The sequence below is a fragment of the Bufo gargarizans genome, chromosome 3, assembly GCF_014858855.1.
Source record: "Bufo gargarizans isolate SCDJY-AF-19 chromosome 3, ASM1485885v1, whole genome shotgun sequence".
Lineage (NCBI taxonomy): Eukaryota > Metazoa > Chordata > Amphibia > Anura > Bufonidae > Bufo > Bufo gargarizans.
The window spans coordinates 390,867,645-390,884,665 of NC_058082.1; the positions used below are offsets into that span (position 1 = coordinate 390,867,645).

At 43.8% G+C, this 17,021-nt stretch overlaps 1 protein-coding gene across 4 annotated transcripts in view; it reads left to right on the forward strand.

The window, feature by feature from the left end:
* Positions 1-17,021, forward strand: part of DCAF6 (DDB1 and CUL4 associated factor 6) — a 1,153,281-nt gene that overhangs the window by 559,536 nt on the left and 576,724 nt on the right. For all 4 annotated transcript variants that reach the window (XM_044288252.1, XM_044288251.1, XM_044288253.1 and 1 more), the window contains exon 12: positions 299-484. In XM_044288252.1, the coding sequence (XP_044144187.1) occupies positions 299-484 (186 nt within the window). The remainder of the gene's footprint in view (positions 1-298; positions 485-17,021) is intronic.

Here is a 17,021-nt window from a genome sequence, read left to right on the forward strand (position 1 = left end):
GATGCAGTATGGTAATTGTATTTTTCAAAAAATTTGTGAATGTGATAAAATGCAAAAGATATATTTAAAAAATTTAAATCGCCCTCCCTTTCGTCAGAATAAAAAAAAAAATACATGAAAACTACTTTAGCTTGTGCTTACATATTGAACTCCTATCAATTTTTTAATAAAGTTTTTATACACCCTTTTGGAGCAATATCATTAGAAAACATTATCCCAAATGCAATTCCAGTAAATTGATCATGTAAAAACAATAGTTCTTTGCTATATATGTCATGTTATTTTGTATACACTGCAGGGGGTCTACAGTCAAACGCACCAGTAGACTCTACAAACACAAGTACAGTGTCGCAGGCATCTACAGTATCAGATAAGTCTAATCTAAATGTCAATCCACCTCCCATTAATCTTGATGAAAGTTCATCTGCCGGAAGTATGCAACAACAGTCATCATCTTCATCGGATAAATCCAGTGCTCCTTCTGGTAAGAATATCCTATTAAAATATTTTATTTACCATTTTAATTACATAACAGTAGACGATTTTGCTGCTTGGTTTGCAGTGCTGTATCCTGAAAGGCAGAAGACTACTCAACCTGACTGGGTCCCCATAACTGTTTATAAGATATTAGCAGCCAATATGTTAAGAGTACTTAGGTCACCGTCCAGACCACAGCGAGTGAACCACAAACCTGCTACCAGCCTTCCAAAACCATTGTGGCCCGACACAAGGCTGGATGGACTTTGCTGCTAGGGACCCAGGTTACATTTGTGGAGCTGATAACAGGTAGCTGGTGCGGGCACACTAGTAGCAGACCTTCTGGAATGACCAGGGAGGTACAAAAGGAAGTAAGCAAGCAGGGTCAAAAACCCAGATAGACGTGCACAATTGATGCAATACACAAGAGGTTAATCCAGAAACAAGCTGGGGTCATTAATCGGGAAAGTCAGCATAAACAGGAATAGCAGCCACAGGAAAAATCCCAAAACAAGCCAGAAGTAAATCCACAGAATGACCAGTAGGAAATTGCATAGTTCAAGGTGGATTTACACGGCCCAATATCTGGGCCATTTATTGAGAACGAACGTTCCTACAAACATTAGTTCCCAATAATCTCCCCTTCTAAAGCTGCTGCAGATCAGAGGTGCAGACACCTCAATCATCGTTGCCAGGACGCAAATCGTGCTGTCTAAACAGCACTCTGCTGCCCAGGAGTAATGATTTTGTATGGGGACAAGCGAAAGCAGTAGAAATCGCTCATCCTTATACTGTGGCGGTGATTGCTGCATGTAAATGCAGCTCTTCACCTCTACTTAATAAGCAGTTGACTGTCTGGAAGGAACGCTGCTCCTTGGTATTTGTAAAGCGTGTATTAGACACTGCTGCAGACGATTGCTGTGAGTGAAACGTTCCCTCCCAGCAATAGTCAGATAGCTAGTGGAGGACACAGCTGCTATTACATGCAGCGATGTCCTCCGTGGCATTAGGAGGATCGATTGCTATTCCATTGCTCGTCCCCATGCAGGGTAACTCTGTGCTGGCGGCGGATCACTATTACACAGCACGGTGTGTCGGTAGAAGATCACTATTACACAGCATGATCTGCTTCCGGCACCATTGTGATTTTTAAGCATGCTTAAGCATACATTTGGAAGCAGTATTAGAAAAGGTATTTATTGAAAATCTGCTTATACTGCACAATTATCATATATATGTCGAGTGCAAATTATCCAGCAGTCACATAAGCCAGGAAATTTTAAAAAATAGCATTGATGCAGACATTTTCATTACAGATAACACATTTACAACACAGGGAAAGAAAACAAGAGGAAAAGATAAGTGAGGGGATGGGGGTGAACAGATATCTAGTCTTGATTGCATCTTAAAAGAAAGATAACATCAGTAGAAGGTCCGCACTATTCAATTATTCAGAATTAAAACAAAAATGAAATGAAGCTTGGGGCCATAGACCTATTAACCTATTGACTGCTTGGGAGCGAGCCCTTTTCCACCCAGAGAGTCTACTCAGGGGGAGTATATGAATCTGAACCATAACAACCAATGTTTAATAAATGTGTCCTGGGATCGTTAATTTTTAGCTCTGAGTTCCTTGATCCTCGTGATCCGATTCAGAGCCTTAATCCAGTGCAATCGGGAGGGAGGGGAAATAGACTTCCACTTCCTAGGGATGATCTCGCAAGTCCTTAAAATAAGAAATCCCAAAAGCCCCCTCCGAACCCTAGAAAAGACCACTGAGGCATAAATTAACAAAATCCTGTGTGAAGGGGCGCAAGAGGAGAAGCAAAGCTTCTCAAATTGGGTAAGCATGGACTGAAGAAGGGACTGCGGAGAGAGATAGATGATATAAAGGTCAGACAGAGGCCTAAGACTTCCATCTTTGAGGACATCCCACACTCGAGGAATAGGATTGACTGGGAGACCAAAGAGATGTGCATCCTTTAAGGAGGCAGGAAAAAGGGGGTTTGCTCATTACAGGCATGAAGAGGCCTAGGGTGGAGATTAAACTTAATTTGAGAGCAAAACGTCTCTATGGTTTTAATAAGGTTTCCAACAAAGCAGATAAGTCAAGGCTAGTTAGCGAGACCCTGACCTAGGAAATTTTTTATGAGAAGGTCAGATTTTTATTTATTTATTTTACTCACTTATATAGTGCAGACATATTCCGCAGCACTTTACTGACATTATCACAACTCACGGTACCTCAGTGGGGCTCCTAATCTAAATTCCCTTCACAAGTCACAAAGAGTGTGAGAGGAAACCCATGCAAACATGGGGAAAAGATGCAAACTCCATACAGATGTTATGGAACGTGGGTAGCCTATAAGGGGGCATACCCTGAGGAAGTCCGTGAAAAAGGAAAGGGAGGGTAGGGCACTGAGTGACGCCAGCGCTAAGTGTCTGTGGGAGGCGAGCTTATAAAGCCTACGCCCCTCCCACAAAAACAGGCTGAAATCAGCCTTGACAATTATGGTTGTGGCTATGGATACTGGAGCTGGCGTGACGGTGCCAAGGAATAGACCTATCCGTGCTACTGACTAACTAAAAGGCCTTGATTGTACCCATAGCCGCGATCTTGGGTATATAGGGGGCCAAAATGTCAAGCAGGGTAGATTTTAGGATTTTATTGAATAGGTACATGGTTTACAAAACTAGTTTGCGAAAAACTTCTGAAATTTCCTGGTGTGGATTGGGAATGTACCTGGTGAAGCAAGATGAGTCCCACCGACCCATTTTACGGGTGATATGACTGGGTACGTTGTGCTTGGATGCCGCGGAGGCAGCCCCGATCCGAAAGGAGTGTTCTGATATGGTTTTGGGATCGATACCTAGGCCTGAAACTAGTAGACGGATGTGGGAAACAAACTGTGATGTCGTGAGGGGCTTGGATTTGAAAGGCAATAGCGGGCTATCTGGGGAGGAATGACCCAAGGAGCTCATTAATTTATTTAAAACCTGGACTGGGCACCACTTATTGAAAGATTTGAAATATTTAACTTGGACTGGAGGCCCTGATTGTGATGTTTTGGTGGAAGGTAGTTGCAAGATGAAATGATCGTGATTCCAGGCTAGCTGGCTCTTAGTTAGGCGCTTGGATTTGGAAAAGAAACCTGTGAATTCTCCTGGTCGCAGGAAACCGTAGAAGCCTAAATACATGGCCGTCTGGATAACAGTGCTGGGTTGGAGCCCAAAAGGGTTGCTGTCTAGGGAATTGGAGAGCTTCCTAAACAGTTCCCCTGAAACCGGTGCAGGGTTGGCTACTTTTTTTAATCCCCCTATGAATTGCCTTGATTGCGGGGGACGTGAAGATCGCCCTACTTTCAGGATGTTTTAAGGTAGAGTAGTATTGCACCCCTGACATGTATAATTTGATGGAATTATAGCAAAGTTTGAGGTGTTGGTGACAGTAAGCCAAAAACGCCATAAAATAAGTGATCTTTTTTTTTTTCTTTTTAAACATCTTTTTATTATTGATCAAGATGCATAGTACAATGAATACATCATTCATACAAATTAGATAAATGACAGCATTATACAAGAAAAGAGATGTCACATCCTGGTTTACAAATTGAAAAAGATGATATCTTGATCTTTTTATTTATTTTTTATTTATCTTTTTTGTCCTCAAAACAATTCCCTCCCCTCTATGTAACACCCCCAAAATCCAACTCCCCTTAAACCAATAGTGACTGACTGTGTAAGACCAGCATACGATATGTATCTCTTTTATGCCCCTAGATCTTATGGGATGATCTCCTTGTCTATCCCTCGCAAAAGTAAATGTCAAATTTCCAACCTTCCCAAGGTTCCTTTCAGCTGAGACATTACGTACCACTTTGTCTGTCTGAACGGTTTCATTAACTCCTGTATTTCATTGTCTGAAAAAACGTCTGAAATACATTTTTCCCATTTTTTTTTATAAACCTGCCTATGGTTTTTTCTTTATGTTTTTCAATCTCCCGCCTCTCCATGTACAGTACGTACTTCATTTTTCCCATGACTTCTTCCCATTCTGGCACCGACGGTTGAAGTCATTTTCTCAGAATAGACTTTTTAACAGACATGAGCAGCACATGTATCCCACTTTCTGTTACCACCCATCCCTGTGAGTCTGATGGATCACTCGGAATGTATTGGAAAATACACTGCATCGGGTCGAGTTTCATTTCTACCCCCCATATTTTCTGTATGTACTGAGCAGTTTGTGACCATAGTGCTTGTAAGTCTGGGCAGGTCAGTAGGCCATGAAGAAGATTTGCCTGAGGTAGTAAACATTTAGGGCAGCGTCCCTGATAGTGGGCTGGGGCCTCTTTGTATTTCAAATCAAAGGCATATGTTGCTTTGTGCATTATGCGCAATTGTGTCTCTCTCCATTGTTCATTGGAAAACGACTTCCTAACAAGTTCAAGACCCTCCCTCATTTTCCTGGGTGCATCCTGATCCTCTAGTTCCCTTTCCCATGAGTTAAAGGTTCTATTCACTAGCCCTAATGTTTGAGTGCCATGGATCCTGCGATAGAGATTAGAAAGAGAACTCGGCGAAGTCCCTGTGCTCAAAAGAGCCTCAAACCACACCAGCCTCTCCGCTTCACCCATCCTCTCTGACTGTCCCTTACAATAGGCTTTCACCTGCTGGTAGGGGAGGAAGTGTGCTTCCGTAAGTTGATATTTGTCCCTAAGCTCTTCCCATGGTAGGAGGGCCTGGCCAGGACCATCTAGTAAATGCTGTAGTTTATGAATACCTTTCCCCCACCATATCTGGAACATCTTGTTCTCTCTTCCCTGAGAAAAGGAAGGCAAAGACCACAGTGGCAACTGGGGTGACACACAAATCGGCAATCTGTATATCTTTCTGATGGTTTTCCAAGACATGATAGTATCTCGCAGCACCACATTTTGTTTAATGTGAGAAGGGATATCTCTAAGTTTAGTATGCAATAGTGCCCCCAGTTGCCATGGGTGTACTAGTTCCTGTTCCAGGGTTGCGGCCGAGAAAAAAGAGGTTCCCCATATCCAATTTTTCACATGGCGAAACAATGCCGCCAAATTATAATGGCGGACATTGGGCAACTGAAGGCCCCCTTCCCATTTTAACAGCGTTAGTTTCTCATAGGATATGCCTTTTGTTGTTCCACGGGAAAGCTGTGAATGCTGAGTGAATCTTCCGGATATCTTCATGTCGTAGAAGTAAGGGGATTGTTTGGAGGAGATACAAAAGTCTAGAGAAACACGCCATCTTTATCAGGTGTGCCCTACCACTTAATGAAAGTGGCAGATTTCTCCACTTAGCTAGGTCATGTAGTATTCTCTGGAAAAGGGGAAGGTAGTTTAATTTATATAGATCCGTCGCAGAACGTCCAATCTTAATCCCTAAATACTTTAGATAATTTTTCCTCACCTCTATAGTATCATATCGCTTTTGGTCCCCCTGGCCAGGATTTAAAAAGAAAATTTGGCTTTTGGCCACATTTATTTTGTATCCCGTTGCTGAACCATAATAAAGCAAAGCATCTAGTATCCCTGGGAGATGCAAATCTGGGAGACCCAAGTATAGCAACAGGTCATCAGCAAAACAGGTTACTTTGGTTTCCAATCTCTCCACTATAATACCCTTATACAGGTCAGAGTGTTTTAGGTACAAGACAAGGGGCTCCAAGGCCAGGTTGAATAGCAAAGGAGATAAGGGGCACCCTTGTCGTGTGCTCTTCTCCAGAGCAATTGTATCAGACAAGAAGCCGGGTATATATATTTTCACTTGGGGTTTAGAATAAAGAGCCTTCAAACAATTTAGAAATTCCCCCGCTAAACTTATTGCATCCAAAACCAATTCAAGCCATTCCCAACTGACATTGTCAACGGCTTTTTCGGTGTCTAACGCCAACAAAGCCGGATTGCCTTCTCGTCTCTCCCCTCTTAATCCATCTTGCACCGTGAGGACTTTACGTATATTCATAAAACCTACTTGGTGATCTCCTATTATGTCTGGTAATATAGAGGCCTACCTGTTAGCTATTATTTTCGAGATAAGTTTGACATCTTGGTTTATAAGTGATATGGGTCTATATGAACATGGTTGAGTCCAGTCTCTATCAGGCTTAGGGATTAACGTTATGTACGCCAGATGTCCTGATGACGGTAATTCCCTACCTTTCAGAGTAGCATTATATAATGGGGCCAGAACGGGGGATACCTCTCCAGCAAAACTTTGTAAAACTCGGCGGGAAAGCCGTCAGGGCCTTACCATTTGGAAGGGATTTAATTGTCCTTTTCAGCTCTTTCTCAGTTATTTCTGAGTTCAGGACCGCTTGGGCTTCATTTGATATCCGTGGTAAGGATATTTTACTCAAAAGTTCTTCTGCCCTGTCCCTCGCAAAGGGATCCCGGGTGTATAGAGATTGATAGTTAAAATAATGGGGAGGTACTATGTATTTTTGTTTGGTAAAGAGGTCTGCCCTCTCATCCTTTAAGGGGTGAGTAGGTGGTCGTACAGCATAAGGTTTAGTGAGATTAGAAAGCAACCTCCCTGCCTGGTTTCCATGTTGAAACAGGTTAGCTTTTTTACGATCTCCAAACCACTTTGATGTCTGATCTAGTTCATAGTCATACGCGTGTTTGGCCGTTATCCACTGTAATATATTAGATTCTGTCGGATGACTTAGAAAAGTAGTGTATATAGATCTACGTTTTTTAGTGGCCTCAAAATTTTTTCTAGCCTCTCTCTTTTTCTCAGCCGTATATGCCATTACCTGACCCCGTAGTACCACCTTCGCCGTATCCCAAAATAATCATGATTAGAGATATGTTCTTTATTGTCCTGGGAGAATTCCCACCACCAACCTCTGAGTCTGTCTATAAAATCTTCATCTACTAGAAGATGATGGGGGAATCTCCAGATGAAATCCGACCCATGTGGAACATCCTCCAGTAGCTGCAGCACCACCGGAGAATGATCCGACAGGACCATGTCCGAGATCTTGGTAAATTTCGCTCTACCCAACAAGTGTGGGGATAACAAAAAATGGTCCAACCGCGACCATGACATCTGTGAGTGGGAAAAGTGTGTATACTCTCTCTCCATAGGGTGTTGGTGTCTCCATACATTGACCAGTCCTGGGGCCTGTAACAATGGGGAGAGAGTACCTGTCTCACCTATCTTAGATCTCAGTTGTGGGTCACTACGACGCCTGTCTTCCTCACCATAATGTACTCTATTGAAGTCACCTGCGACCACCAGATGTCCCACCCCTTCTTGCAGAATATTTGTTTCCAGAACTCTATAGAAAGATTGTTGGGAATAGTTTGGCGCATATATGTTATATATGGTGATCGAACCAGTTGAAGACTCCAGAATCCATTTCAAGATTCTACCCTCCTCTAATGACTCGACAACCTTTACTGTATATTGTAACCGTTTATGGAGTAAAATAATAACCCCTGCCTTCCTCTCCAATAAAGGGGAACCCACAACCTGGCCCACCCACAATTTCCGGAGTCTCCAAAAATCCGACTCCCCCAGGTGTGTCTCCTGCAGCAAGGCCACATCTGTGCCCAATTTTTTAAGATGTCTCAAAATGGCAATACGTTTAGTTTGCGATCGCAGACCTTTCACATTCCAGGTCACCAAGTGCATAATATAAATAACACAGGGTTAATCTCAAGAGGCACACCTGGATGGACCCCACTCGGACCCCCCAGTCCCTTGTCATTCTTACATCAGATCTAGGTTTAAGGCTATTCCTCTACATGTCAGAATCACTTTATCCCTCCCCCCAACCTTCTTTATCACAAAAACTACCCCACAAAACAACGTTATCATCCAACAATTTGGCTTCACTTTTTTCACACATGGTAACGTATAGCAGTTGTAGCTATCCATTGCTCTACCGTCCTATCTCTATAATTGCTAGCTTCTCCACCGCTAGCCCTTTTCTAGGAAAACAGGAAACATTACAAACTTTATCTCAAATGACCTGGATTTCCCATCATCCGTCTATTGGCAGTCTCCAGGAGGTATCAGAAAGACCCTGAAAACTATAAAAAAAGAACATAAAACATAGATCTCACATGAGTCTCTCTGGGTCATTGTCATCCCCATGCGGACTCTTGACTTGAAGAAAACACCACCTGATGACTTCCGTTTTCAGTGGATTCTCTGGGGGATCTTGATCTTTGATGTCGGCACCCTTTTCCTCCTCTACCAGAGAAACCACTTCTCGGGGGAGAGTCGCTGTGGAGGTCCGGCAGATCCTTTTCCACATCCAAGCTATCTCGGGCCTCCTTCTGTGTTAGGAAAGTGGATACAGAGCCATCTGCTTGGAACACCCTCAGCGTCGCTGGGTATTGAAGAGCGAATTTAATTTTTTTCCTCACCAAGGCTGAAGATACGTCTGAGAAGGCTCTCCTACGTCTCGCCACTTCCGCCGAGTAGTCACTGAAGAGAAGTAGCTTGTTACCCCGTACTATGAGGCTCTGCAGATTACGACGATATCGCGTAAGTATCAACTCCTTTGCCGCATAATTTAGATATTTTACAATTGTGTTTCTGGGCCTCTCCGTGCCCAGTTCTTGGCCCGGAGGTCTTCTTGGGCCTAATCTATGAGCCCTCTGAACCGTAAAAGTTCCTTGTAGGCCCAGGGCTTGCGGAATTTTAGTTGCGAATATCTGCAGTAATTTATTCGTCGGGATCGATTCCAGGAGTCCCACAATCCGTAAATTATTTGGTCTGGAGCGGTTCTCCAAATCGTCTAGTTTTTCTTTCAGCACTTGGTTGCTGCGGAGTACTTCTTTAGTTTGTATCTGAGTTTTTTCCAGCTCTTCCTCCACTAGCAGGATTCTTTGTTCCAGCTCTGCTTTTTGGCCAGAATGCTGGGATACCTCTTGCTGAATCTGCAATAGTGTTGTGTATACAGTGGCCTCTAATGTGGACTTTATATCCGGCGCTAGCAATTTCTCCACCGCAACTGCCATTTCCTGGCATGAGGTTGTAAAGTCTGGGCCCTGGCTCGACTGCATCTCTCCCTCATCGTTTTGTGCCTCCTCAAGTGCCGAGGGAGGCTGTAGGGTCTGGGAGACTGACCTTGTCTGCCGCTGTGGCTTTCCTGCAGCTGCCGCCGCCATCTTGGTGCTCTGCCTCGGCTTTTCCTGCTGGAGCGGGAGCGGCAATGTCGCTTGCCGGGAGCCGCCTTTCTGCAGGAACTTTTCCATAGAGCACTTTAGGGCTCAGAAGGCGCATCCGTTGAGGACCGATTTTCACTAGGATTACGGCGGCTCCTGTGTATTCAGGCAGTGCGGCCCGGAGCTCACCCTACACTTTGGCAGAGATTGGCATGAAGTGCAAGCAGGGGCTTTGAGCCCGGCGAAATGCCGGCAGAAGAGCTCCATGTCCAGGGATGCCCAATTGGTGACCTGTTGGAACTGGGTGAGGGCCGCTGCGGCTTTGGCAGAGAAGGAGCGGTTGTAGTCGTGAAATGCGTACCCTCCATACTTGTGTCCCAGGTTCGTGACCCTGTACAGGTATAAATCGAGTTCCTCGCGCCTCTCTGGGTAGGCGGAACAGATTATATCCCTGAACAGGCTAAATACCAGGACGAACTCTGGGATTGACAGTCTTCTGTTCAATTGGGCATCCCTGGACCTGAGAACTATCAACACATTTCCGCACGCGATGGTTCGATTCTCTACCGTGTCGTGGGTGGCTATGAGAATGGCAGCCAGATTTACGTCTTTCCCCTCCAAGATGTCCCGTTTGATGTTCTGTCACGAAATGGCACGGCTACTTCAGGCAAGCTGGGAACCCTACCTGAGGGTGCCGACTGGGACATAGAAGCAACTGGGAGAGGAGGAGTGGGAAGGCTGGGTGGCGGATCGCTCTACTCCACTGCCGACAGCTTGTTCTGGATGTCTGAAATTGATGTATGTAAGTTATTAATGGTGGCGTGGAGCTGTGTCAACGACTACTGGATTGTCGACATCGACACCTGCTCTCTAGAGGAAGAAGAATCGGATACCAGGAGTCGGTATAACTCCCGCCTTCTGGGCCCAAGCTGGGTAACAGATCCCTTTTTTGTCCAGCTCCTGAGTGACCCCACACTAGCATGACCGGATGCGCCAGGGATTTCCAGTATGGAAGAGGTTTCGTCGATTTCTGACAGATGTCGCCTTAATAACAAAAACAGGCTTTGTACAGGAGAGATGCTGCCTGGATAATGTAAACAGGAAACAAGAATGTGACAACGTGAGGCAAGAATGACGTATATCGGAGTAAGACGATAGCAGAGAAACATGGGTTAGTGATGTGTAGAGGTGTGAGATATAGATAGGACAAAACATAACTGGATTGAAGCAAACAGGTTGTGCACATGAAATGCAGGCGGTAACAACGGCATGACACATGTGACATGAATACGGGCACCGGACTTTTTTTATTGTGAGTAAGACTGTAAAATGCAGCGTATAGAAACAAAGTGGGGTGTGACAGAGAAGACAGATAGCGTGGTTGGTTTGGAAAACATGGTGACTGTAATGAGAGATTACCAACCTTGTGTTATGGAATTTTGACGAACGCAGCAAGCAAAGTTCTTGAAATTTCCATTATGTTTGGCCTGGAAACTCTATTTCTATGAATAAATTAAAATATGGGAAAATATGGCAGCCTGGGATGATTGTACCTTGATGGGGGGGGGGGGGGGGCTGTGTACGGAAGCCCTTGCGTGAGTGAAGATCCCGCCTTAGCATTGAAATTTATTTTTTTATTTTTTATGCTAACCTGCCCTCAAGCATGTGAAAAGTAAACCTGCCCTCAAGCATGTGAAAATTAAACCTGCCCTCAAGCATGTGAAAAGGATCCCTGTGGTTTAGGGAAGAGAAGGATTCTTATTATGGGGCAACAGTGCTGAGCGTTGCCAATTATGGCTGGCCAATTGCGGGGAGCTTGAGCAGCTCCGTGCCTCTGGCCCCGCTGTAGGCTGTGACGTAGGAGAGGCGTGGACGGGGAGGAGTCTGAACAGCCCCCCCCCACCCTGGATCGCAAGGAGCACGAGATCCGCCGGCCGGGAAAGCCAGAGGAACGGCGTCTACTCGGTATGTGGGATGGGGGTGGCCGCTCTGTGGAGGTGCGAGGAAGAGGACCGGAGGGCTTGCTGAAGAGAAGGAGGTGGCGGGGACGCGGAGAGAAGGTAGGACGCCGGCGGCCATACTTACCTGGCTGAAGCCGAATGAGGCGAGACTGACGTGACTCGGGAAATTGCACTGAGTGACGCCAGCGCTCCCACAATAACAGGCTAAAATCAGCCTTGATAATTGCCCACATTTAACTGTTATAACATCCTGGTACACGTCATTTACTATTTTCTTCTAATTTGAAAATTAAATATCATAAAACACATTACAACTTACTTAGATACTAAACCTATTGTGATACATTGTTGCAAATATATTTTGGGGGTCAGTTACCCATATTGGGCCCAATCATTCACTTTTTAATATCCACTCTTCTCTCAGTTTTAACAGTAAATAGCCTGTAAACAGTGTGTCTCATCCTGATAGTAGACACTACTGTACACTTTTTCAATACAAGTTAATTGTGGTCCATTTTTCTCAGTTCCATGTTTCCTTACATGTTCCCATACAAAAATAGGTCTAATAGTTTTCCTTATATAAAAATATTTACGAGGTCAAAGCACAGCGTAGACTACATAATTAGTGTAGTCTACGTTGTGCTTTGACCTCGTAAATATTTTTATTAATGTAATCAAGCCTCTTACCTCATGAGTTATTGCTTCTAACCTGAGAAACCTAGATTTTATAAGACACTTAAAATAAGAAGTATCTAAAATTTGTTCTACATTCATTTAAATTCATTATGTTTTTCTTCTCAGGTCTAATTCTTACCAGGTAACCTCATATGTTTTACAGTGCTGAAAAGCAATAATTGATTGCCAGATATCTGTTAGTTATTAGAGGTATCGTTGGCATTCTGTGCCTGCCATTGCCTTTCCGTTCCTGATAGCATGGCTGCTGGAGACTTATATGGAGTGGGGTTCTGCACACTTCTACAACAAATTTGCCCTAGGCCTCATGCACACGACCGTTGTGTTGTGTTCCGTTCTGCAAAATGGGGTTCCGTTGTTCCGTTTTTGTTTCCGTGTGTTCTTTATTTTTGGAGGACCACCAGACATAAAGGAATGTAAAAAAAAGTCTAAGACAGGTTTGCCATGCAAATGATAGGGAAAAAATGGACACTGACGCGGATGACAATCTTGTGTGCCTCCGTGTTTTTTAGCGGTCCCATTGACTTGAATGGGTCCGCGAACCATTTTCCGCGACAATAATAGGACAGGTTATATTTTTTTGACTGACTGGAACCGCGGATGGCAAACGGTGCACTATCCGCATTTTCAACGGCTCCATAAAAAAATGAATGGGTCCGCACCTGAAACGCTAAAATCGGTGGAACAGACGCGTCAGCATACAACGGTCGTCTGCATGAAGCCTTATGTGACTATTCCCTACTGCCACAGTTCACATGGTAGTATTTTATATCAGTATCAAATCTTTCCATTATCCATTTATACACTACTGATCTTGGCTTAAAAGTACTGATGCATAATGACCAAAAATGCTAAATACTGATTTTCGTATGTTGCAAACATACACTCACCTAATTAATTATTAGGAACACCATACTAATACGGTGTTGGACCCCCTTTTGCCTTCAGAACTGCCTTAATTCTACGTGGCATTGTTTCAACAAGGTGCTGATAGCATTCTTTAGAAATGTTGGCCCATATTGATAGGATAGCATCTTGCAGTTGATGGAGAATTTGAGGGATGCACATCCAGGGCACGAAGCTCCCGTTCCACCACATCCCAAAGATGCTCTATTGGGTTGAGATCTGGTGACTGTGGGGGCCATTTTAGTACAGTGAACTCATTGTCATGTTCAAGAAACCAATTTGAAATGATTTGAGCTTTGTGACATGGTGCATTATCCTGCTGGAAGTAGCCATCAGAGGATGGGTACATGGTGGTCATGAAGGGATGGACATGGTCAGAAACAATGCTCAGGTAGCCCGTGGCATTTAAATGATGGCCAATTGGCACTAAGGGGCCTAAAGTGTGCCCAGAAAACATCCCCCACACCATTACACCACCAGCCTGCACAGTGGTAACAAGGCATGATGGATACATGTTCTCATTCTGTTTACGCCAAATTCGGACTCTACCATTTGAATGTCTCAACAGAAATCGAGACTCATTAGACCAGGCAACATTTTTCCAGTCTTCAACAGTCCAATTTTGGTGAGCTTGTGCAAATTGTAGCCTCTTTTTCCTATTTGTAGTGGAGATGAGTGGTACCCGGTGGGGTCTTCTGCTGTTGTAGCCCACCTTTCTTTCCCATTCTGACATTCAGTTTGGAGTTCAGGAGATTGTCTTGACCAGGACCACAACCCTACATGCATTGAAGCAACTGCCATGTGATTGATTGACTAGATAATCACATTAATGAGAAATAGAACAGGTGTTCCTAATAATTCTTCAGGTGAGTGTATGTGCCATAACATATCTGCCCTTGAAAGGCATTCTTCACACTAATAAAATCCTCCTTGAAAAAAGGTACTGGATAGTAATCTGGCATCAGCTTTCCTGTGTCTTGCATTTTGCAAAAACTGTCCACATCAACTCAGATTATGGTACAACCAGAGGAGGGAGGAAGTTTTCAAATAAATGAAGTCCATTGTAATATGTTGCCTCAGAGCATCTGGCACACAAGAGCAAACCAGCAGACTTCTGTGGCACAGGAGGCAACATAGTTATGAATGTCCTGGAAAAGTTTAGGCCATTGATAGTTTTGGGAAATAAAGTTTAATGCAGAGACCTGGTTGTTCAGCCAGTTTAGACTTATGTCCCCATGAAAGGATCTACTTCATGTTGCCCACAGCAACAAGTGTTTTACCTGAAGAAATGTCCTTGACCCTTTCAGGCCCGGAGTTTTTTTTTTTTTTTTCTTTTTCATTTTGCACTCCCTCCCTTCCAAGAGTCATAACTTTTTTTATTTGTCTGTTCACATAGCCATATGAGAGCTTGTTTTTTGCGGGACAAGCTGTACTTTCCAACGCCACCATTTAATATTGCATATGATGTAGTGTTAAGCTGAAAAGCAATTCCAAATAGGGTGAAATTGCAACAAAAAAAAAGCAATTCCACCACAGTTTTATGGGTTTTTATTTACGACGTTCAATGTGCGATAAAACTGACCCGTTACTTTAAGGGTCCATTCACACGTCCGCAATTTTGTTCCGCATTTTACGGAACGGAATTGCGGACCCATTCATTTCTATGGAGCAGCAAAATGCGGAACGCACATCGCCGATGTCCGTGTTTTGCGGATCCAAGGAAGTGTGAAGTGTGAATGGACCCTTATTCTACAGGTGAGTATGAATCTGGCGATTCCTTATATGTAAAGTTTTTCTTGCGTTTTGATAGTGATAAAAATGTTTGAAATATTCTGACCCCCTATAACTTTTTTGTAATTATGTGTGCGGACCTGTATAGGGGCTAATTTTTTGGCGGGGCGATATGAACTTTTCATTGATACCATTCTGGGGTGTGTATGACTTTTTGATCACTTTTTATTAAATTTTATGTAGAAAATGAAGCGACCAAAAAAATCGAATCAGCCATTTGGATACTTTTTTCCTTTTTGCCGTATGGGGAATATATTATAATACTATGGGTGTTTTCGCACATTGTGACACCCATGATGTGTATTTTAAAAAATGTTTTATTTCTTTTATTTTATTGGGGGGGGGGAAGGGGGTGATTTGAATTTTTATTTAACCATAGGGAACTATAACAATCAATCATCTGATTGCTATTATCATAGATTCCAATGTACGTCATCAGGCGTGAAGGGGTTAACCAAGACAGAAGCTACAGATATAGGGGCACATTTATTAAAAAAGCCAATAGTTGTCGGAGGATTCACCGAAGTTATGAATAAGCGCCGGCGCTTAGATTCCCAGCTTAGCCTGTATTTGGTTTTTCTATGCAATGGCCACGTGACGTGACATCAGTACATCACTACGGCTCTTCATTATCTTGGCTATAGTATCTACTCATCATTATATTAAAGCAGGGCATCTGTTATCACTGATTAGGAAGGCTTGGGTATATTAATATGCACCGATCAGTATTATGCATGCCTGCAAATTTGTATTCACAAGCATTACTAGTCACGTGCTTATTAGAAAGTACAACCACAAAAAACAAGCCCTCATATGAATATGTAAACAGAAAAAAAAAAAAGTTGTGGCTCCAGTAAGACCAGGAAGAAAAATGAAAATGCAATTTTTTTTTTAAAAACTCCAGTATCCTAAGGGTTAGTGTTAGGTAGCTGCTGAAGAACCCATGGCTGCAGTTTTTTGGGGACAAGTTTAGAGAAGTCTGGGTATTTATAAAGCTTTGAAATTTACATCACCTGGCCTTTCCTGGGGGCTGGCATCTAGTTTTGTAATGGCAGTGGGGCCCGTGACGTAGTGAGTTACGCTGCCAGTGCGCGCCCACCCGCCCAGCCTCCTGCCTGCTACTTCTTACGAACGTAAGTACAGGCTGCTGGATCGAACGTATTCTATAGTTTAACATTGCCTGCAGTTACCATAGATACGATTAGTACAGTGAGCGGGACCCAGTGCAATAGAATACAATGACTGCACTGGGCCCCCGCTGCCATTAAAAAAACTAGAGTAGATGCCAGCCCCCTCCCCCTGTATTGGGGGTCATTCACAGTGGCTGACACTGTTATGAGGGGGATCTGTGCATGGCAAATAGCATAAGATGCTAGTTATCTGTCATGCCATCCACAGACCCCCATAACGGTGCCATGCACAGACCCCCATAACAGGGCCATCCACAGACCCCCATAACAGTGCCATCCACAGACCCCCCATAACAGTGCCATCCACAGACCCCCCATAACAGTGCCATCCACAGACCCCCATAACAGTGCCATCCACAGACCCCCATAACAGTGCCATCCACAGACCCCCATAATAGTGCCATCCACAGACCCCCATAACAGTGTCAGCCACATACCCCCATAACAGTGTCAGCCACAGACCCCCTTAACAGTGCCACCACAGATCCCAATAACAGTGCCATCCATAGTGCCATCCACAGACGCTCATAATAGTGTCAGCCACAGACCCCTATAACAGTGTCATCCACAGATCCTCCATAACAGTGTGCCATCCACAGATCCCCCATAATAGTGTCATTCATGGGCTACTATTAGTTCAAAGCCCACCAAAAACACACCTTTTGGTTCAAAATATTTTTTTTCTTATTTTCCTCCTCAAAAACCTAGGTGGATCTTATAGGGCGAAAAATACGGTAGTTATTATTTTTTTTTAAGGTATTTCCACACAATGTATATGCTTTTCTATGGAGTCAAAGGTGAAGTGGCTACTTTTTAACATCACTTAAAGTATTTGTCCTGTTATGATA